Source organism: Cervus elaphus, chromosome 30 (genome assembly GCF_910594005.1).
Source record: "Cervus elaphus chromosome 30, mCerEla1.1, whole genome shotgun sequence".
Taxonomy (NCBI): Eukaryota; Metazoa; Chordata; class Mammalia; order Artiodactyla; family Cervidae; genus Cervus; species Cervus elaphus.
Genome location: NC_057844.1, coordinates 69100805 through 69124897, shown reverse-complemented (window position 1 = coordinate 69124897; position 24093 = coordinate 69100805). Strand labels below are relative to the sequence as shown.

General features: G+C 44.5%; 2 protein-coding genes across 2 annotated transcripts in view; both read right to left on the bottom strand.

The window, feature by feature from the left end:
• LOC122687099 (ATP-binding cassette sub-family C member 4-like) overlaps window positions 1–16839 on the bottom strand; it is a 170144-nt gene extending 153305 nt beyond the window's left edge. The window contains 3 exon segments of the mRNA XM_043892539.1: window positions 6264–6384; window positions 6939–7049; window positions 16751–16839. Of these exon segments, the coding sequence (XP_043748474.1) occupies window positions 6264–6384; window positions 6939–7049; window positions 16751–16824 (306 nt within the window). The 5' untranslated portion in view covers window positions 16825–16839.
• LOC122687096 (ATP-binding cassette sub-family C member 4-like) overlaps window positions 1–24093 on the bottom strand; it is an 860243-nt gene that overhangs the window by 515995 nt on the left and 320155 nt on the right. The gene's annotated exons all lie outside the window — the stretch shown is intronic.

The window sequence follows — 24093 nt, the reverse complement described above, 5'->3', positions numbered from 1 at the left end:
GTACAATTGCTCAGTCATGTCCAACTCTTTACAACCCCATGGACTGCAGCATGACAGGCTTCCCTGTCCATCACCAACACCCAGAGCCTGCTCAAACTCATGTCCACCAAGTCAGTGATGCCATCCAACCATCTCATTCTCTGTCATCCCTTTCTCCTCCCACCTTCAATCTTTCCAGCATCAGGGTCTTTTCCAATGAGTCAGTTCTTCGCATCAGGTGGTCAAAGTATTGGAGTTTCAGCTTCAGCATCAGTCCTTCCAATGAATATTCAAGACTTATCTCCTTTAGGATGGACTGGTTGGATCTCCTTGTAGTCCAAGGGACTCTCAAGAGTCATCTCCAACACCACAGCTCAAAAGCATCAGTTCTTCAGTGCTCAGTTTTCTTTACAGTCCAACTCTCACATCCATACATGACTACTGGAAAAACCATGGCTTTGACTAGACGGACCTTTGTTGGCTGTTACTCAGCTGTCTGTTACTCATGTATTTGGTCATAACATCATTTCAATTACAGGAGGAGTAAGAGTAATGTCACCCACCTAAAAGAGTACTAATAAATGCAAGAAATTCAGCAAAAAGAGTGTGAAATAAAGGCAGGTCATTACTGCCTAGGCGTCTGGGGTTATCTCCTGAAAGACAGTCTTTAATAACCCAGATGAGCAAACAAACTCACTAAGGAGTAATGCCAGTCCAGGGCCTATAGCTTCTACCCTTCTGTCTATTCTTGATCCTCTCCTCAACTAGTGAGGAATAAAACAACTGAGAAAATATTCCCTACCAAACTTGAAACTAACCAAATTAAAACTTTCTGGATAGGCAAGCACAAGATCAAAAATTGTTCCCCAAAACTCTTCATCTTTGACATCAGTCTGATTTGAGAATATTCTTTCCATAAACCATTGAAGAATAGAGTTTTTATATCCTCATAGGAATTCTTTACGACTATGAAACCATGAAAGATTTTTAAAAAAGAGTCTAATATAATATGACAAAATTTGATCAAAGTTCTACAAGAATCTGAGTCTCTGCAGCAGACATTTCTTGGTGGAGTCCTTGGTATTCAGCCTCCTGAAAGCAATTGATTTTTGGGCCCCATTTCCTGCTTCCTAGGGGAACTTTTCACAGAGTTAAGTGCTAAAATTCCTACTCAGTATAGTTTCTCCGGTACATTTTCACACATACTTAAAAGGTTTCTTACCCAACTCCACCATCTCTGCTTCATGAGAAAAATTAAGAAAACACAGAAAACAGAAACAACCTACATCAGACAAAGAAAAAATGCTTGAGTGAAATATATAAGCAGAAAAAAAAATGAGCTTGTGGGAAAAATGAAGGGGCAATTTATCTTCAGAAATGGGGGAACAGGTGACAAAGAGCAGAGTTGAGAATGATCCAGAGCTAAGAAGGAAAATCAATAATCCTGAAAAATCATTAGGATTCTAAATGCAACTTCACTCCTCCTGACACAGTGGTCTTCATCCTGACTGCTCCTTAGCATCACTTGGGAGGGATTAAGAGCACTCTGAGACCTGAAGGCAAACCTCCAGAAACTGGTTTAGGTTCAACTGATTAAGGATGGACCCTGAAGTTCCCTCTCCCTGGAAGATTCTGGATGTAGAAACTAATCCCATGGAAGCATCTGCTATTCTCCCACATCATCAGGGCATCTGGGACTGGAGGGGCCATGAACCTGCTTTGAAGAACTTACAAGTACCACAGAAGGTTTAAACCTGAGTTCCATGTTACATATCATACTTCTAAGAAAATTCTTTATGAACCCAAGCTCTTGAGACTCCAAAGATGAAATTCAGACCTTTCGTTCGAAACCACAGGAAAAAAATAAATGTTTATAAAATAAAGTATTTACAAAATAAAAGTATGAATCAAAATTTGTAATGTTACATCTAAAGAGGGGGAAGAATTATAATGGAACAAGGATACCAGTCTTCTTTAAAAATAGCCTCTTTTGTTGATTTGACTTTGCAATTGTGAAAACATTATACAGAATTGTAATTATAAAATAATCAAGTTTTCAAAATCAATTCCTAAAATTTCAGAGTAAAATGAAACACAAACTATATCCACCAAGTAGGTTGGCAATTACACAAAAACAAATTATTAAAAGTGGCTTTTAAAAAAAATTTGAAAACACATTCCCTGTGTGATATGCCTATCTAAAAACAATATCAACAGCAACAACAACAACAACAATATGCTTCCAAAAGTCACATTATGGTTAATAGTGTTGATATTATAATATTTTTAAATGAATAATTAGGTCAGTATCATTGAGAACTGGGATTCACTGAAGTTGCTCAGTCGTGTCCGACTCTTTGTGACCCCAGGGACTATAGCCTGCCAGACTCCTCTATCCATGGAATTTTCCAGGCAAGAATATTGGAGTGGGTTGCCATGCCCTCCTCCAGTGGACCTTCCCAACCCAAAAATCGAACCCAGGTCTCCCATGCTGCAGGCAGACTCTTTACCATCTGAGCCACCAGTAGGCATGGAAGAAAAGAGAAAAGATGATGAGAAGAAAAGAGATACCAATCTAAGAGTAAAAGATAAAGTAAAAGCACTACTGTCCTGAATCTGATTTAGATTGGAAATACCCATATAAGCTCAAGGTCTGTTTACTACAAAAAAAATGTATTCTAGCTTTGTCCAATGACAAAGCTGAGAAACAATAGCCAACTCAATAGCAATGAGCACCCCTAGTGCCCAGACTGTAGTCTCTAAATACCATTTCCCACTAGAAGGAGCCATGGCTGCTTGGAGAAATGGAGACTCCAGGGCTGGGGCAAATTTGTACTTAAAATGCACAGCTTTTTTTTGTGTAACGATAAGCCAGAACTTCTTGTCATACCAGAAAGCAAAAAATTAGCGAAGATTTCTACAGTTTGCACAAAAGACAGGAGTCCTGGGAAGAGATCTATTCTATCCTTAATGGCAGAGCTCGGTTTCACAAAGGGCTTAGAAAACTCACTGCTGTTTACAGGCCATCATGGCAGAACAAGAACTCGAGAAAAGTCACATCTAAAAGTCAACTTTTCTGGACAGTAATTATAAGTTTCACTCTAAGAAGAATTTTGAATTTTTCATGATTATGAAAGCAATCTTTTTAAAAAGGAGTCACCTATTTCCTTGACTTATTAAAGAAAATGGATTGAGGGGGATTGGAGGATGAGTGAAATAGGTGAGGGAGATGAAGAGGCACAAACTTCCAGTTATGGAAATGTAATTTACAACATAGGAAATATAGTCAATAACACTGGAATAACTTTGTATGGTGACAGAGGGTAACTAGACTGATCAGGGTGATCATTTTATAATGTACAAAAATATTGAATTACTACACTGTACACTTGAAACTAATATAATATTGTAAGTCAATCATCCTTCAATTTAAAAAAAAAGTTTTCAATGAGACAATAAAAATACAGTTTTTTTTAAATGAATTGAAAAGCATCACCCTCATATATGTCTCAAGGTCATCACTGTGGATATTACTAACACCTAATGGCTAATGCTAAGCTCTCAAGAACCAGCAGGGCGCACACAGAAGGTCTGCTCTGCAGGCCCCTGTCTGTTTGGCTCAATGCCCCCTCCTCCTCTCCCTGCTGTGTGGTCCTCAGTGGTTGCTCTGAGCCCACAGTATCTTTGCCACCAGCAGCCACTTCCCAGCCTCCCGGGTTGAGCAGAAGTGAGGGACACATGGAAGAAAGGGTTGGGAAATAAATGCAAAGACCACTCAGCTCCTGGGGAACCAGCCCTGAGTCCAGGCACAAAGCCCACTTTGGGATGCAGAGGATTCTGCTTACTTCCTGCCCATCAGCTGAGCTCCAAATCAAAAACTTACACAAATATGTGCCTTCTTATAGCCTCTACCTAAAACAGAGACAGCCAGCAAAAGTGGCCTTGGACAAAGGTCAGTGATTAGACAAGACCGGCCATTTCTAAGGTTCCCAGGAAGAGGACATAAACTCTGGTCACTCCTCCCCACTCAGGGTAGGGAGTGAGGGAACCCACTGAGGCTCTTCAAGGTCACCCCATTTACACACCAGCAGGTGGAGACCTCACCTCTCAGAGAGAAGCCCTGATGACCTAGGGAGATGATCTCTGTGTCTCTGGCCTAAGAAGAGTCTTTAGGATCCTCCTCTCTACCCTGAGGGCCCCAGGCAGGAGGAGACCTATTCTCCTCCTCGCCCAAGATACCCATGAAGGTACACACAGGGGCCAGGCATGCAGGGAACTCACTGGCTGGTCTATTTAGGGGAGACCTGCACATGCTCCAGGTTGAACAATAGCCTGGTACTTGTTTCCCCAAGCATTATGGGCACTCCTCAATTCTCACAGGACAAAGGTTTCACACTTTAAAATCCTAACCCTTAAAGCCTCACCCTGGACTGGCATCACCCTGCCTCTTCCCACTGGTGCTTCCAGGAGTGCCCGTGCTGTGGTTGGTCACAGCACTGTCTGGGAATCATGGGTAACCCATGAATCGTTCTGTGTACCAGAGGAATTAAAAGAGGGCAGGAGGTCATAAAGTAAATGTGTTCATGTTTTAGAGAGGCGGAGCCTGGTGGGTTGACATCTATGGGGTCGCACAGAGTCGGACACGACTGAAGCGACTTAGCAGCAGCAGCAAGCTGAGTTTAGATCTTCTGCTATCTAAAATTATCACCGGTGGTAATGAGGGGAAGGTTAAAGGGCTCCTGGTCTATCTGAACACAGCATGATGTTGCTTCTAGCATCAACATCCTAGTCAAATCTGGCATCCAGGTGACATGGACACCTGAAATCTACCCTCATTTAGGATCCCAAATCTGACTTCCTGACCCAATTACCTGGGAGCTGACAGATTCTTTGTCTCTCCAGTTGTGTGGGGCGGACTTCACCTCCCAGCTGCCCACTGCCCACAATGCCCTTCAGTACAACACAGCCTTTATACAAGAACCATGCTGTCCACTTGTAAACCACCTGGCCCACCCACCTCACTCCCAACACAATGGACTGACGACAGCTCACACCTTCTCCACCTAAAACCCCCCTTTCACAGCAGCTGCATCTTCCATCCTCCTGCTCTCACACACTCACAGCCCGCCCGTGTCCCTAAGGAGCACTAAGGGACCACGGAGAGCACGAGCCACCCAGGGGGTCTGCAGCAGACCTCCAGCAGGTCAGCCAGAACAGGGGCTGCCGGCACTGTGTCCCCAGGTGGGCTGTCTCACTGGGGGATCCTGACCCAGGATCTTCAGGGTCACAGAGGTCACTGAGCTCACAGCTTTCTGTCTCTGGTTTGCCCTGCACATCCCCTCCTACACCCTCTGCCAATGCCAGCTACCAAGACTCTCCCTTCAACCAGCAAACCACCCCCCACAGTCAGGACTGAAACCAGCACAGATGGTGCATGGATTCTCCACAATTCATGGTGAAGCTGGAGCTCCTCCCCATGGGGGGCTCTGACCTGGATGACCTGGCCCACGGGGAGGGTGCAGCCCAAGAAGGAGCTATGCAGCTCCTGCCCAGATGCAGGGCCCCAGGTCCTGTTCCACTGGAACGGGAGAAGTGATGATCCCTTCTTAGGAAAGCATTTATCAGATGTGTCCTGGGCAAGTTAACAATTGCTTGCTGAGTGACTATAAAATGTCTTAGGTTTGGGGCTCAGGTCCAAGATTACTTCCTCCAAAGCAGGAGGCACATATTCCTTGAGGTTTTAGGATCTTCTTTTTCTCAAGGATCACTTTTAGCATTTATATCATTTACTGAGCACTAACAATGTCCTAAGTAAGTAAAGTCACTCAGTCATGTCCGACTCTTTGCGACCCCATGGACTGTAGCCTACCAGGCTTCTCCGTCCATGGGATTTTCCAGGCAAGAGTACTGGAGTGGGTTGCCATTTCCTTCTATTATGGTATAAAATGTCTTTTCTTGTCAGTGCCATCCTCCCACAATACTATGTTTTAATTGGTTAAAAGAAAACTATTAGCTTGGCAAAAAGTTCATTCAAGTTTTGCCATAAGCTGTTATGGGAAACCTGAAAGAATTTTCTGGCCAACCCAATAGTAATCCCCTGAAGCATTTGTCTTTAAGCACCTGTCCATTCTAAAAGTAAATATAACCACTGAACTCCATCCTGATTCACAGACAAGTTTTATCTTCAGACCTTAAACCACTGTCCTCTCTCCCCACCATCTCATCCATCTCAGTACTGATCTGCATACACTAAGAAGCAATGCACAGTATGTAAAAGCTTTAACCTCAAGAAATGTAAGTAGTCCCAAAACGAAATAGAATTTCCAGTAACACTTGACGATTGCTTTCATTAAAGAAGGCTCCCCTGCATCTTTCTTGGCTCTCAAAACTTCTTGATCCCAGTACCTGTGATGAGAAACAAAGCACAGTGAAGAGCAGCCTGGCTACAGGTGAAACGGGGGAGGGGCGGAATGGGAGATGAGCCTTTACTGCAGGTGCTCTGCGACTGCCCCATAGGTGCTGGCTAATTGGTCACAGGGCTCCTGAAGGATGAGCAGTGTAGACCGAAGCACCTGAAAAAGTACCAGACCAGGCCTTGAGGGAGAAGTCTTAGTCTCAGAAAACAAGTTTCTGCCAAGCTTTGCTGGACTCACAGGTCATGAGCAGCTCAGGAGGGCAGACACCTTCCTCCAGGGGCCCCACCTCCGGGGACAGAGCTTGGTCTCCAGGGCCATGGCTGTGAGCTCCCTCCACTTGCACAGATGCACAGGGAACACAGGCTCCCCCAGCCTCCAACGTGGGCTAAGCCCGGGGTCAGCCAGAGGGGGTGAGTGTGCAATGTCAGGGGAGGAGGCTCCAGAGAACCCAAAGGAAGCAAAGCCTCCCCCCACACATAAACCCCTTTAGCCCCACGTGGAAATTCTCACTCTCCCTCCCTTCTCCCTGCTTCCTGTGCTCACCCTTGCAGCTCTTCTCCAAGATGCTGGGAGCGATCTTCTGGAAGCACTGAGTACAAGTCAGCTTGTTTTAATTTCCGTTCATAACCAATTTTAAACAAGGGGTTTAGCCACCTGTTAAAAATTAAAAGGACAGTGACATATATCTAAATTACACAGCTCTAATTAGAATCCTACATTGATGGGCTTTGTTAAAAAAAAAACTTTATTTTAAATATATAGTGATATGATGGAATAATTAGACATGTGTTTACACACTCACACACAGACACATACACACTCCCTAACTCTGTAGGCTGAGAGGCCCTGGAAGCAATGACACACTGGTAGCAAAGAGCATTCTAGCCCCCCAATCTTGGGGTTTTGTTTAACATACACAATTACAATTTTTTTCTTCTGGGAAGGACTTTTAAAGTCTACTCTCTTATCACCTTTCAATTATTCAATACAGTAGGATTAATTATAGTCACCAGACTGGACATTATACCTTCATGAAAGTCAAAGTTGCTCAGTTGTGTCCAACTCTTTGTGACCACATGGACTATACAGTCCATGGAATTCTCCAGGCCAGAATACTGGAGTGGGCAGCCTTTCCCTTCTCCAGGGGATCTTCCCAACCCAGGGATCAAACTCGGGTCTCTCGCATTCCAGGCTGGAATTCCGTGAACTGTATAGTCCATGGGGTTGTAAAGAGTCAGACACAACAGGGGGACTTTCACTTTCATGAGGATGTAATGTGCAGTCTGGTGGCTATAGTTAATCTACTGTATAACTTATTTTATAATGGAACTTTGTGTCCTTTGGCGCCCTTCACCCAGTTCTTGGCTTTTTAATATCCTTCTTCCCTAGAAGGAACCAACTGAGAACTGGCTGATTCCAAGGTTGGGGCTGTGTGTGTCAGCACCTGATAGATATAAACACCTGACATGAAGCTTTGGAGACATCCATGTCAAAGACATTCATCTCCGGTGAACATGTGACAGCTACACAACGAGATAAAGAGCCAGGCCACCCCACCCTTGGAGTTCCCGCTTTCAGAAAGCTCTGGTTGACCTGATAACAGACCATCTCACCGACTGCTTGCTTCTCCTTTCCCGTACTTTAATTCCTGCTCTTATTTTTTAAATTCACCAATAAAGAGGGAAACTTTAAAATCCTAGACACCCAACTCTCAACCTCAAAAAGGGGGAACCCCAAGTCCATTCTTGCTAATGAGCTCTCTCTCTCTACCCAGGACCTCGCTGTGTCACCCCGGGGGTGCCTTGTACCCTCCAGGGCATGTGAGTGATACACCTTGGCATTTCAAAGTTCCCTGATGGTTGTTTCTGAGATGTGTCTCACAATCCTAAGAACCACAAGGGCTGATCCAGCCACAACACTGACTGCAAAAGGAGAATTTCTCTGGGGGCTGCTCATAACTAGTATGAGCCCTGGTGAGCAGAGCCCCAGGCAATCCTGGCAAAAGCCTCACTGTCTACAGGCCAAGACCAACAGGCAGAGAGAGTCCAAGATAGGTCTGGGACATCTTGTGCCATAAAATAAGGAAGTGTTCAAGAAATCATGAGAATGTGCAGGAAGAACAGAGATGCTTGAATGGCTCTTACTAGACAAATCTGGGATACTTTGAGCATCAGAACAAATAAATGGCAATGAGCCTTAACCCAGTAAATAATGAAAGAATCAATGAATCTGTAGTGCTACATAAACAGGAGAGAAAGGAAAGCTCTTGCAAATAAATGCAAACAAACATAAAAGAAGTCATCAGTTATTTTAAGTTGTGTACATAACTGAAAATGTGCTATACTGAATAATTTTTAAGTGCAAGATATTTTTTATCTTTATATGAGGAAAAGTCTTGGGAAATTGTTTTGTGATTCAATCTGTAAACTATGTATCCCAAGACATGTCTGTTCTATATAGATGCTTAGTCCCTTGTGCAAATCAAGTGCTGGTCAAAAAGACTGCTGAAATTTTATATGCTTATTGATATTTTATACTTTTTTATCCTGCATGTCCTGTAAAGTTATAAGTCTGCACAATAAAAATGTTTAACAACTCAGAAAAAAAAACAAGGATCAAGTCAGAAAATTATCAGTGGAAATTAAAAATAGTGTGTGAAAGTTTGAAGCAGAAGATGATATTTACATAATCTCAACTTATCTCTCTGCAGTTATTTATTATAAAGGGAAAAAAACAGTAACTGTACAGAGGATCCCACCAAAAAACCTATTCAGATCGATTATGCATTATTTAAATGATAATAGTTACTATGCAGAGACAGTTCATTGGTAAACACCATTTTACTGATGGGCCTCGGTAAATTTCCAAGGCCAGACCATAAAAACCCATGGACAAAGATCAAACCAGTCAGTCCTAAAGGAAATCAACTCTGAATATTCATAGAAAGGCCTGATGCTGAAGTTCCAATACTTTGGCCAAGCTGATGCAAAGAGCTGACTGATTGGAAAAGACCCGGTTGCTGGGAAAGATTGAAGGCAAAAGGAGAAGAGGACAGCAGAAGATGAGATGGTTAGATAACATCACTGACTCAATGGACATGAACTTGGGCAAACTCTAGGAGACAGTAAAGGACAAGGAAGCCCAGTGTGTTGGTCGATGGGGTCGCAGAGTTGGATATGGCTGAACGACTGAATAACAGCAATGACAGAGATCACAGTTCTTCTATCCTGTTATTCCAAGTACAACATGGGTACAAATGGTCAAGAACTATTTGTTGAATGTATGAATATCCATGACTCATTAAAGAAGCAATAAGATAGACTGAACTTCAGATTTTGCTAATCCAGGTACCTTGGCACCTTTAAAGAACCCTGGTCCAGGAGTCAGAAATCTGGACTCTAGTCCCAGCAGTGGTGCTGAGCACCCAGGGCCTCAACTGTCCTCTGCTCCACTTCATTCCAGTTCAGCTTCTCCATGACCTCTAACATCTCTAGGTCTCAGTTTCCTTTCAAAACAACAGTGTATATCTAGGAGATTTACCACTAAACAGGTTTGAAACATGTTGGGTGATTTATTCCACACTTGTTCCCTACAGAAAATGCTCAGGGAATCAGCGCCAGGACTTATCCAGATGATGACACCCTGCCCCCAAAGTGAAAGCATTAGTCACTCAGTTGTGTCTGACTCTTTGCAACCCCCTGGTCTGTCCACCGATTTCTCTAGGCAAGAATACAGGAGTGGGTAGCCATTCCCTTCTCCAGGGGAATCTTTTTGACCCAGGGATTGAACCAGGTTCTCCTGCATTACAGACAGAGCTACAAGGGAAGCCCACAAAAGACCTTCTTTAAAATTCTGCTTGAAGAAGAAAAGATGTTCAACATCAAAATATCTTTGGATCCTGATTCCTTCCTAACTTTTGATAGTTAACATTTATTTATAGCATTAAATAATGTTCAAAATGTGGTATTTTTCTTTTTTTAAATTTTTATTAGTTGGAGGCTAATTACTTTACAATATTGTAGTGGTTTTTACCATACATTGACATGAATCAGCCATGGATTTACATGTGTTCCCCATCCCGATCCTACCTCCTGCCTCCCTCCCCATCCCATCCCTCTGGGTCTTCCCAGTGCATCAGCCCTGAGACTTGTCTCATGCATCCAACCTGGGCTGGTGATCTGTTTCACCCTTGATAGTATTTTTTAATTAAACGTTTTATTTTGTATAGGAGTATAACCAACAGACAATGTGATAGTTTCAGGAGAACAGCAAAGAGACTGAGCCATACATACACTTGTATCCATTCTCCCTCAAACCCTGCCCCAATACAGGCTGCCACATAAAATTCAGCAGTTCCCTGTGCAATAAAGTAGGTCCTTGTTGGTTATCCATCCTAAATGCAGCAATGTTTTCATGTCCCTACCAAACTGCCTAACTATTCCTTTCCCCCATCACTCTCCCTGACAACCATAAGTTCATTCTCTAAAGTCTGAGAGTCTGTGTCTGTCAAAATGTGATATTTAATTGAAATGTATGCAGTCTTTCACTTTTATTTAATACAGTTTATTGCTAATTAGGATGTGATGCATATCTATGACCATATATTTTGGTGCATCTTTCCTTTTTCCAAATTCCCAGAAGTAGAATAATTAGTGAAGGGGTGAATTGTTTTCCATTAGGTTCAGACCAATTTGCCCTCTTAACAGCTGTTTGTGAGCTTATTTCATTGTCACCTTTGAGTACCTGATACAGTTTTTCTGGGCCTAAAGTTAAAAATAATTCAGAACGTTTTAATTTGAATTTATTTGACTTAACGCGTGCTCAGTCACTCAGTCCTGTTTGACTCTTTGCAACCCCACGGACTATAGCCTGTCAGACTCCTCTGTCCATGGGATTTTCCAGGGAAGAATACAAGAGTGGGTTGCCATTTGATTCATAGAGATGGAACATTTTTTATGTCTCTTTATCATTTATTTGTCTTTCTTCAAATGTCTGTTAATATATTTTCTTCTATAGAGCATTTACATTTTTGAAATAACTTGCAATCATGCATATAATACTTTTTCAGATTTTCATTTGTTCTTTAGAGGTTTTAAATTATATATTATTAAATAAAATCAAGCTTTTCTTTTTCATTTCTCCTGCTGCTTTTGTAGTATGTCTTTTAAAAATCCTAACTTCATCTAAATCTCTATGTTTTATTTTAGCTTTTTTCTTATTTTATTTCTAAGAGTAAAGGCAGCTAGCATTTTTTTTTTTTTAGTTTTTGATATAGGATAGGCCTCATTTTTTCCTAAAATAGTCCATTCTCCCATTATGGTTTACTGAATTTTTCTTATTCCTCACTATTGGAAATGAGAAGCACAGTTAATGAAGCGTGTCCAGCTGGGGATTGGATTGTCCAGCCCCTTGAGACTCTGTCCTCACTGAAGCCTCTGGGGTGAGCTCTGCATTTCTCTCCACTCTCGTCCCAGAGGCCAGCAGATTGGGGGTGAGTGCAGGACCTGTCCTCAGAGATGAGGGTGGGGCAGGATCCCATCAGGAAGCTGTTAAATCCTTGCTCCCCTGACATTGGCCACGTCTCAGTGAACTTTCCCCTTGCAAAGGGAGTGTGGATGTGGAAACTGGTGTCGAGATAGACTCTCTGGAGACACTTTTCAGAGAAGCTGATGACATGAGGGGGGATGTGAACTGGCTGAGTGCTGAGATGGTTTAGGGAGGTTGGTCCTGCTAGGCACTCAGTAACTATCGATGGTGAATGGATAGAAGTATTTAATTTCAAACTCGGATTCTTTGCACCATTTTCAGAATATCACTTGTTATTCTTCATTAACAGTCAGAAATCCACATGTTGTAGATGGAGTCTGGGTGAGCTCTCCAGGGCTCTTTCTCTGACCTTGACCTGTTCCCAGTAAGTGTTTGGTTTGATGAGTTTTGGTAATTTTATACAATAACCACAGCTTCAAGCAAGAAATAGAACATCCCAAAGGTATAGTCAAATTCACTGGTATGTCCTTAAGGCAAAACAAATTGCCTAACAAATTTAAGTTAATCTGTAGTTTACTCTTGACTTTTTTGGTCTTTATAGTTCTGCATCTGATCAGCCTGAGACTAGAGTCCTTTCAGAGGTGTCAAGTGGATAATTTGCCATTCGGAGTCTTGCATGGGTTCCCCAGTGTGTTGATTCCCTACCCTTTGTTGACCTGAAACAAATAGACTGTCAGATATTTATTCAGCAAAGATGGACTTATTCAGGATCAGCAGAGAATGGCAGTTTGAGGTTTTCATTTGTAGTGAGCCAAGCGTAAGTCCCCAAAGTGCCAGGGCTGGAGAGCACTTTTATAGAAGAGAAGAGGAAGTTGGGAGAGCTGTTACAGAGTCCATGGCTTTTCATTGGCTGAGTTCTTGCCAGGAAAGGAGAGGAGTCTTTCTTCTTCCTGTTGGGCACTGTTATTGTTGTATCCTCATCTATTAAAGTTATCAGAGGCTTTCTACTGGGGACCACATAGGATTGCTCAAGCACTCTGTGGTGGTGATGACTGCTCTTTGTTTGGAAGGACTCGTCCTGTTCAGAGCATCACCGATCCTCCCAGCATCCCAGGGAGGTGTTCTCTCCAGGTGTTCTCCCCACTTTCCAGAGGCCAATACTAAGAGGTTATATGGCTAGTTCAAGGTCATATAACCAGGAATTGGCAAAGTCTAGACTCTAACACAGGAACAAAGCTTCCAAATGAGGCACGTCAGGTGCCATTTTTGTTTCACATTAAATTTTTTAAAACTGTGGAAGATGCACACAACATAAAATTTACCATCTTGATGATTTTTCAAGCACACGGTTCATTATTGTTAACTATCTTCACATTACTGTGCAACCAATTTCCAGAACTCTTTTCATCCTGTACTAGTGTGCTATTAAAATACTAACTCCCCACTTCCCTTGCCCCCAGCCCTTGACAAGCACAAGGACACTTTGTTTCTCTTTGAATTTGACTGCTCTGAGGACTTCATGTAAATCAAATCATAAAATATTTGTCCTTTGTGATACACCATTTTACAACCCCGTCCAGTGTGCAGGGTTCTATCCACATCCTTGCCAACACTATTGTTTCTTCCTTTTTTCCCCATGTGTGAGTTGGTGTCTTATTGTGGTGCATAACTAACACAACAGGGCTAAGCAACTATCTGCCAATAAAAATTAATTCTAAAAAACCATGAGCTATAATTTAAAAAAAAAAACTGTACATGTGCAGATATGCAAAGATTTCTAGGGTAAAGACTAAGAAATGACCAAAATATCAGCAAGTATACCTGGCTAATAAAAATAAATCCTTATTACTTTCTTCTTGTACGTGCTCAGTCATGTCCAACTCTTTGAAACCCTATCAACTGTAGCCTACCAGGCTCCATGGGATTCTCTAGGCAACAATAATGGTGTGGGTTGCCATTTCTTACACCGGGGAATCTTTCTAACTCAAGAATCAAACCTGCATCTCTTGTGTCTCCTGAACTGGCAGGTGGATTCTCTACCTCTGTCCCACCTATCTGGGAGGCCCTTCTTCATCTATAGTTTTTTTATAGAAATAGAAAAATATATATCCTTTTCTAAAATTCACAATTTACAATAGTCAAAATGTATGCTTCTCTTAGACTCTCAGTCGTACTTGTGCTGTGAAAACACTAAAACCCCAGTGCGGTCAGTTGTATAAAGTCAGTAAGCTAGTTATTGCCATCATTTATAAGTTGAGAAAGCAGATGAAATGTGAGAAGAAAAGCAAACACTCAGTGAGAAAGTGAAAATTCAGTTTTTCTCTACAAGGTGGGCCTTGTCTCTGGGCAGCACTTCCTGCCTGGGCTCATTTCAATTTCCAGTGGGGACACAAGGAAATCACAAGGGTACCTCAGACTTTACAAACAAGATGGCAATTGTGGTCACCAACCAGCTTCCCAAAGTCTGGATCCCTTTTTAAAAGTTAGCACTGAAGGAACAATGCCAGTGGTTGGAGCTGCGTAAACCAGAAGCCAGCCTCCACCTTCCATCAGAATCACCTGGATCTTGTTTAACCCCACCCCCACCATTTCTAAATTTACAGAATTGGTCTAAAAGGACTGGAGGGGGGATCTGCAGTTCTAACAAGCTCCCAGGTGACAAGGATGCCACAGGTCTGAGAGCCATACTCTGAGAACAGCCGCCCTAAAGCTTGATTACAGAGATGCTTCACGAGCATCATCTCCAACAGCAAGAACTTTAAGAACTTCCCTTGAGAAACTCCTGCCTATAAGATCAAAGGTGTGTTTGCATTTGCCTTCTCCCTGCATTTAAGAACAAGTATCCAAAGAGAAGCAGCTCAGAATAGCAGTTACATACTGGGCTACACAGACTCGGGAGCCAGGCTCCTCATTTGGGATCCAACTTTCACTATTAAGCTGTGTGATGCAAGCAAGTTACTCAAACTCTTAGAATTTGGGGGAGAATGGATACATGTGTAGGTATGATACATGTAGGATGAAAGGTCCCTTTCCTGTCCACATGAAACTATCACAACATTGTAAATTGGCTATACTCCAATATCAAAGTTTAAAAAAAAATTACTCAAACTCTCTGCTTAAGTGACTTCACATGTAAAATAAGAGGTAACAGCTCCTTCCAATTCAGCAGGAAAACTGGAAATGGGGTCTACCCAAATCAATGAGAAGTCCTCATCTTCCCATTTCCATACATTTTGAAAATCCACAAATAGAACATTCCTGGAGAGTTCCTTGCCCTGCCTGAAGTTAAGGAGAGGTGTCTCTACTTTGGTATCATTTACAGTTGTTGCTATCTAGTCACACAGTCATGTCCAACTCTTTTGCAACCCCATGGACTGTAGCCTACCAGGCTCCTCTGTCCATGGGATTTCCCAGGCAAGAATACTGTAGTGGATTGCCATCTCCTCCTCCAGGGGATCTTCCGCACCCGGGGATCTTCCGCACCCAGGGATCAAATACACGTCTCCTGGTGTGGAGGAGACCTCCTGCTATGGCAGGCGAATTATTTACCACTGAGGCAACAGGGAAGCCCACACTCATATTTTTCCTTCTTGACCCTCTTTCCTTAAGGGCTATCAAATGGCCAAGAGATGTAGCCACACACAGTGAATAAACCACCATCAAAACATGCACACAAGTTTCTGTCTCCTAGCGATCCCCAAGGCCCTCCCACATAAAAACAAAAGAAATGTCAGAATTTGTGGCAAAGATGAATGGTTTAGCGTCCAGGAATGAAATATATAATAATCACTCAAGTGTGATTAAACCCAAAGGTTCTGCCCCACCTAGTTAGTGGTCCCAGTTACCACATGGAAAACTTGAGTTAAGAGCTTCATCTCTCTGAGCCCCTTTTCATCTGTGAGTTTCCTCCCAGCTCAGGGACCCTTGAGTGGTTTCAGGACCAGAGAACTCCTGGGCAGGACCACCTGCATCAAGATTCTGCACTGCTTCTGGAAAGCCTAGAGATGCAGAAAAGACCCCACAGGCTTCAGGTACCCCATCCCCAGGGTGACTCTCAAAGGTGGAAGCAGAGACATTCACAGTAAGAAAAGCGGCTGGTCAAATACATCCTCCAGTCCTGTCAGTGTATCCCAGATAAAAGCAAAATGGTTTAAGAATCACATCCCCATTCATTAAATAAAAAACAATAGTATTCTTACACACATGAAATGTGTCACAACTAGATATCAGAATGTACAGTGAGATGCGCACAGAGAGAAAGAGGGAGGGAGACATGGTCACAGACACAGGGACAAGGGAGCCCGGTGCAGTTGGAACTCAGCCTTCACCTCAGGAATGTGGGGAAAGGTGGGGACATTATGGCAACAGGAGCAGGCCACTAATTAGACAAAAGCAGCTGTTCAGGGCTGTTCGTTTAGCGGGGAAAGTGAGAATTAGTTCAGAACTATGAATCCAGAGCTGTCCTGGGGAAGCCGGCTAAGGATGGCATGCGGGGTCCGGTCTTTCTCCGGCTGGCGGTGACGCCCCTGGGCAGCCTGGGTTCTCAGCCTCCCTGCCTCCTGCTCCCGCTGCCCCTCCTGCTCCCCGGGACTAAGGAGGCTGACAGGGCAGCGAGCCGCAAGGCAGGGAGACCCTGCGCCCCGCCACCAAGTCCCTCTTCCCGTTCCTGCTACATCTTCCCACAGCCCCACCCAGAGGGCGCAGACAGGGACCCCCGCGGCTGGTGTGAGGAGACCCCACCCGCTACAAGTAGCCATTGGAAAGCGCTCCCTCGCCCTGACCCTCGACCCTCAGCCCCTGAGAGGGGTCAGCAGCCTCAGGCACTGGCCCTGAGGCAGCGGGGTGTCTCAGCCCAGGCGGGGGCTCACCAGGTGAACAGCCGCGAGCAGACGTTCGCGTCCTGCAGCGGGTTGGGCTTCCCCTCCGGGGACACGGGCCGCATCTTGCCGGCCTGTGGGGTGGGAGCAGCCGGGGCCACACGCAGGTGTGAGGCGAGGCCGCAGGTGCCGCTGAGGGAGGCAGTGGGGGGACCGCACAGCGCGGGGCACAGGACCCCAGGTGCCCACGGTCCCGCACTGGGCTGCAAACTCTACCAGAGGGCGCGCTCTGAGCCTGGGCCCCCACCCAGAAGGTGGAGAGGGAGGGGCGGGCTGCAGCAGAAACGCCCCTCAGCTGTGGTGAAGACCTGGAGAAAGCTGGCAGAAGGAGATAGCAGCCCGCCCTCCGGGCACGCTGCCCTCATCAGGACCAAGCAAGGGCGCTGTGGGAAGGTCTCCAACTAGAATGGAGCAGGACCCTGGGGGGGCCTTCCTGGGATAGACCCCACCCCACCGCGAGATACACTGAGCTAGTGGCCAGTGCTGGTCAGTGGAGGTGAGAACTGATGACCGGCACAAAGCTGCCAGGCTACTTAGATGACAGCCCCAGACTCCCTAGTGTCTGTTCTACTGCTAGGCTGGCCCTGAGGAATCCTGTTTTGGTAAGAGAAGGAAAAAGGAAAGACCACAGCTCATTCTTCTCCTGGCATGAAGGACAGTTACTCAGCAGTGAACTGAGCACAAAGAAAAGTACATAAGCTGGAAGTCAAGGTTTACTTTGTTTATCCCTCAAATAAATAAATTTTAAATGAGCTAATAAGCAGGTATCAGTACAAGAGAGAAATGAATAGCTTCAGACATTTTTCCCATACATGAAGCCCATATGAATATATAGGAAGAAAATAAATGCATTCAAAGAAATGTTTCTGGAATGAATAAACAAAGTGTGGTATAAGCATACAATGAAATATTACTCAGCCTTAAAAAGGAAGGAAATTCTGACAAGTGCTGCAGCGTGGATGAACCTTGAAGACTATGATGTTGTGACTTAGAATATGTCTTTGGTCTTCATGATGTTGCTGGTACAGAACTCCTAAAACCCTTAGGTGCTCTAAGATAAGAGTGAAAAAGTATCTTTTGATAATTATAACAGGCCCCTTTCAACTACACCTGAGTTTTAGTGAATTCATCTGTTTGTCAGAAAAACCAAACACCTGATTAAAGGGTCGGCATTTTCAGCCACACCCTCCCATGTCTAGGAAGAAGTGGGACTGGAAACAGTTGAACTACCAATGGCCAATGCACTAACCAGTCTTGCCTAAAGTATACGTCTATGAAGCCTCAATAAAAAATCAATAGGATGGGATTCACAGAGCTTCCCAGCTAGTGAACCTGTGCAGATGCTAGGAAGGTGACTCACCTGGAGAGGCCTGGAAGCCCTGCCCCTCCACCTTAAAGGTAAGGTGGTGCCCTTAATATTCAGGGAGCCTGGGCTGTGATGGAACAATCACTGACAAAGCCCATCAACAATTCCCTGGGAGTAAAAGTAGAAACTGACTAATGAAATAAAGTGTCACCTTTTTTCTCTCCCTTTGTGCTGAGTCTTGTTTCACTTGTTTCACTTGCTCACAGGGCACCTCATGCAGAAGCCTCACACCTGGCTTCTGGTGTGAAAGGCTGCACTGACACCTCAGCTCTGACGGCCATGTGCAGTCTCTGCACCCGGCACTGTAATTCAAGATGGCGGCCCCAGGGCCGAGTGCAGAGACGCTGAACCCACTTCTATGATTCAAGATGGCAGCAAGGGGGCTGTGTGCAGAGATGCTGACCCAGCACTATGACCTGGAGCCATGAGCAGCACAGCTGAGCCTGCCCTTTGAGAACCCCATCCCCCAGCTGACAGGAATTACACGCAGCAGTCCCAGGGGTGCTTTTAAGGGAAAGAATGTCCTGTAGAGCATTCTATTGAGACAAGCTACACCTGGCAGAGGGGCTTCCCAGGTGGCTCAGCAGTAAAGAACCTGCCTGCCAGTGCAGGAGACTCCCGTTGATCCCTGGGTCAGGAAGATCCCTTGGAGCTGAAAATGGCAACGTGCTCCAGTATTCTTGCCTGGGAAATCCCACTGACAGAGGAGCCTGGAGGACTGCAGTCCATGGGGTTGCAAAGAGTCAGACATGACTGAGTGACTAAGCACACACACAAACCTGGTTAAAGGACTCCCCAGCCCCGGTTTGGGTCTGACTGGGGAGGGTCAGTAACAAAGTAGGAAGAAATCAAACCATCTTTGTTTTTCCTGGTGACTCAGACGGTAAAGAATCTGCCTGCAATGGAGGAGACCCAGGTTTGATCCCTGGATTGTGAAGATCCCTTGGAGAAGGGAATATGCAACCCACTCCAGTATTCTTACGTGGAGAATTCCAGGGAATTCTGGTGGCCTACAGTCCATGGAGTTGCAAAGAGTCAGACAAGACTGAGTGACAAACATTTTCTAGCAATGAAAGCAGCTGCCATTTGGGAAGAAATGAGATCTTTTGCTTCCAACAGAGGTCCTCTCTTGGCTGCAGGGTGGAATTACCTGTGGGGTTTTAAAAAGCGTTGCCTCCTGCCTTCCCTCTCCTGAGATTCTGATTTAACTGAGACGATGCTTCAGCACTGGGATTTACAGAGCTCCCCTGGTGATTTTACAAACCACAAGCCTTTGCCATGTTAAGCTTTAAAGACTCTATCTGGACGAGGAACAGAGTAAACAAATCAGGTGATTCTGTAGGAGCAGGAGTGTGCGCTTCTGTGTCTAGGGTGTAGATGAGGTGGGTGAGGTGGGGGCTTGTGATACCTCTTGTCCGCTGAGAGGTCTTCCTGGCCCCTCATTCCATGGCCTTTCCACGCTGCTCACCTGGATACGTGGATTCGTCTGCCCCCTGGTGGTGATGTTTAGTATACCACAGTTGTACTTGGAGGTTTCACACCAGCCCAGCCTAGCTGGGCTTCCCTGGTGGCTCTGGTGGTAAAGAATCTCCCTGCCAATGCAGAAGCTTCAACGTTCAATCCCTGGTTCGGGAAGATCTCCTAGAGAAGGAAATGGCAACCCATTCCAGTATTCTTGCCTGGAGAATCCCATATGGACAAAGGAGCCTAGCAGGTACAGTCCATGGATTCACGAGAGTCGGACATGACTTAGCGACTAAACCACCATAGCCTTAGTTCATCACAAACCTGAGCCTGAGTCCCAACGTGTGGCTTGCTGGGAGGGAAATCCTGGGAACTGTACAGGATGAGCAGCTCGGCAGTAACTTCAGGAGTCGCTCCTGCGCAGGGAAGCTCAGGGAGCTCCGGGCCACTGGCCAAGCACAAGTCTATAATAGGGCTGTGACTAGAGTCTTTCTGTGCCTGGGGTCTGAGGGGTGTGTGTGTTCAGTCATGAGGACTCTTTGGGACCTCTTGTTGGGCTGGGACATGGGCCCCGGGAGGGAGGCGAGCACTGGCGCTGAAGCGGGGGTTCCGGGGTCCGGGCGCTCAGAGCATGGACTGGAGGGGGCGGGGCTCCAGGTGGCCACGCCCCCTGGCCCTCCCTGCCTGCCCCCCGGGGAGGGTGCAACCTAGCAGGAGGACCAGGAGGACGGGTGCAGGGCCTTTAAACCAGCGCTTCTCTGACTGTACTGTGAGCAGGACTCCCCTGGGATCCGGAGATTCTGAGTCAGTAGGTCTGAGGTAGAGACAAGATTCCGTGTTCTAACAGCCTCCCAGGGCAGGCCAAAGATGCTGGTCCACAGGCCTCGGTTAGAACGGCAGAGCCCCAGGGCAGGGTGAGCAGAGTTTTCATGTAAGGGACCGGGAAGTGTATTTCCAGGCTTTGGGGGCCTTATAGTCTCTGCTCAGGAAAACATCTACTTCTGCTTCACTGACTACGCTAAAGCCTTTCTGTGGATTACAACAAACTGGAAAACTTAGAGAGATGGGAATGCGAGACCACCTTAACTGTCTCCTGAGAAACCTTGTACGTCGGTCAAGAAGCAACAGTGAGAACCAGACATGGAACAACTGCCTGAGTGAAAATTGGGAAAGGAGTATCATAAGGCTGTATATTGTCACCCTGATTTAATTTATATGAAAAAGAATGTATGTATCTGTATAACTGAATCACTGCTCTACAGCAGAAATTAACACATTGTAAGTCATATACTTAAATATACATATACTTAAATGAATTTTTAAAGAAACATGAAAAAAAAGCTAAGGGTGTCATTAGGTTCATTATTAGTAATGTTTATGCTGGTTACTTGCTTAGCCTGGTGTTTGCCGGATTTTTCCACTTTAAAAATATAATTCTTCCCTAAAGAATTAATCTGAGAAGATATTTTGAGTCCATGAAAATGCCGTGTCTCCCCCAACCCCCAAACATTCACTGTATATTCAGCCAATGATGAAATTTGTCTGAATTATTCATGACAATGATGGCTGCCATATGGTACTTTTCTGTTAATCTGTTTAGATTTGTGAGTTTGCATTCTACTGCAAAAAAAGAGCTTTCCCTTCCTCCTATTTTCTGTCTTATCAGAATCAATATAAACTTGGATTTTTAAAAATTTTTATTGTTGTGACGTGTAGGGTTTAAAAACCCTCAAGCCTCTGTTTATCATTACTCATGACATTTCTAATGTGATATAAACTACATCTAAGAGACTCATTCTTTGTCTAGGTAGTCTGCAAGATGTAATTTTAAAAATGTTTTTCACATAATGTTCTCAATTAAATATGATTAGATTTTTTATCAAACACTGTTTTGAAATACCCCAAGCTTCCACCTATTGGGATGGATACTTGTGAGCATCGTTGCTGAATGAAAGAGTGAATTTGGTCAGAACCATCCAATGTAAACTTTGTGTAAAACATTCTCAGCGTGTCTTAACCTTGGTTCTTCTTAAAGCACACACACACACACACACACACACACACACACACAATCCCAGTTTGACTCCTAAGGCAAGTCAGATGGGCCTGGAGTACAGATGGAGGTTTCATAGTGCTGGGCATTTTATTCCTTTTTGTAATGTTATTTTTTAGGTCTAAATTCAAATAAATATATGTTTATCCTAGTTTTCAACACACATCGCTGTTTTAGTTTTTGGAAAAAAACAATTTCCTTAGAACATTAGGTTTAAAAAACAAAAGCTCAGTTAATCCCTATTCTTTCTGTTTTTAAAGGAAAATTAAGAGCTCACACATAAAATCTTGTGTTTAAAAACTATGAAGAGTTTTAAAGTAGCCTGTTGTGTTTCCAGGTACCTTCTTCAACTTTAGGACCATGTTGCTGATTCAAAAATAGCATCAGTATAAATACATGCACAGTATTGGCTTTAGACTTGGGAGAATAAAAACCTGTAAACTTAAAGAGAAATTTAATTAGTTCCAACTTTTTAATGCTATTAAAAATATTGATAATGTACAGTATGGCCTTTTGAAAGCCCATATGGTCTCATTTTAAGCAGAAATAAGATGGTAGCAATTAATAAAGAGGGTAGTGCTGGAGAGGGTAGTACTGATTGAAAGCTAATCACACATCCAGCATTGTTTAAGAACAGTGTTTCTCACCTGTCTGGGATTAAATATCAGTTTTATTTAATTTTACATTGTCAGTCCATTGTGACCTAATCACTGAAACACTGTGCACGGCTAGTGTGCAGCTCAGCCCCATTCCCCTCCCCCTGCAAGTGCAACAGTCACACTGGTCTCTGGGATGTTCAGGATCCCACCATCCTAAGTGTGGATGTCAGAGCAGCAGCTGATGGCTCTGAGTTTCTAGCTTTCTTAAATTTCCTGTGCATACTTCTAACCTGGTTACAAACAGTTTACTTGCTGGCGCTAGTGCACAGACCACATTGGGAGTGTCACTGTCATAGTCAGTCTTTGCAACAACCCTCTGAGAATCATACTATCCCCACTTCAACTTTCAGACAAAGACACGGAAGCATAGTGGGCTTCCTAACCTTAAAAGTGCATGATTAGCAGGCAGCTGACTTTGTATCTAAACCCAGTCTGTGCACAGAGGAGCCGGGATTTGTCCCTGACTCCAGAGCTTGTGCTTCTCCCCACATGCTTGTGTCATTTTAACTACATGTGAAGGAGGCCATCAGATGAGGACCTCCTCAGATACACCTTCTACAGTCTACAAGCCTCCTTCCTCCACACGCATTTTGCTCTTTTCTCTTGGTGATTAAGAATCACCAAGGCCAGTGATTCCACCCTGTGTCTTGGATGCTCTTGGCCCATCCATCATCCCAACCAAAGCAATGATTCAAGAGCAGGAATTATATTCATTTTCCAGACAAAGAAGCTGAGATGCAGAGGTTAAGATAGTCTCCCAAGCATGAAACGAAGTCTACATGGCTGTAGGGTGTCGAGAGCCCATTTTATCAAGGATGGTGCCAGTTTATTTCCCTGGAATCTTGGCTGGTTATCAGTTTCCCATCACTCTCAAGTGTCCCACTCTTTGGACACCCACACTGCTGGTGAGTAGCAGAGAAAGACCTGACAGGCAGGTCAGTGTGGCTGACTCCAAAACCAGGGCTCTCTGTTATCCCAGGCTACCTCTTAAAATTTCAAAATTATAAATTTGAAAAGGAAGATTAGTTCTCAGTCATCATTTATTCATTCAACAAACATTTACTGAGCACCCCATTTATGATGCACATTGTGCTGGAAAATATAATTAAAAAGTGGATAATTCCAAGTCTTTTTCTCACTTGATTTAATGAGAAAACAGACCATGTATGAACACTCACAGTCAGGGTGGGCTATGTCCTTTACAGGACCCAGTGCACAATGGAAAGAACAGACTTTGTTTACAAATGAAGTGTCTCAGCATGGTGACACAGGACACTAACCAAGCACGGTTCAGTTTAACAAACGAGAGGTGCTCAGGGTCCTACAGAAACACGAGTTACCTAGGATGATGACTGATCTTAGGGTGACTTCCTAGAAGAGGTGACAACTGGGCTGACCCTGGAGAATGAGGATATCTCCCCTATAGGGACCTTCTCCTCTGTTTTTTAGACCAGAGGGTATTGAGGAGAATCACTAAATCACCATTTTGACTTACACATCAGTCATCAAGAGTTTCCCCCACAGTACACCCTCATCACCTACCTCTGGAGCTGTGACACATGCCCAGGGGTGACATGGAGATGTGCTGTCCTGACATCCCTTCAAGGACTCGCTGTCCAGCTGCTGGAAGTGCTGCCAGTGGGCAAGTTTAAACCACCAGGCCCTCCAGGAGCAGCCTATGTGCACTACCCATCCAGGGGGAGGTATGACAGCCTGGCCAGTGGACGTGTCAGGACAACCCTGGAGAGCCCTCATCACTCCAGACCCCCATGTGGTCAGCTAAGGTCATCTG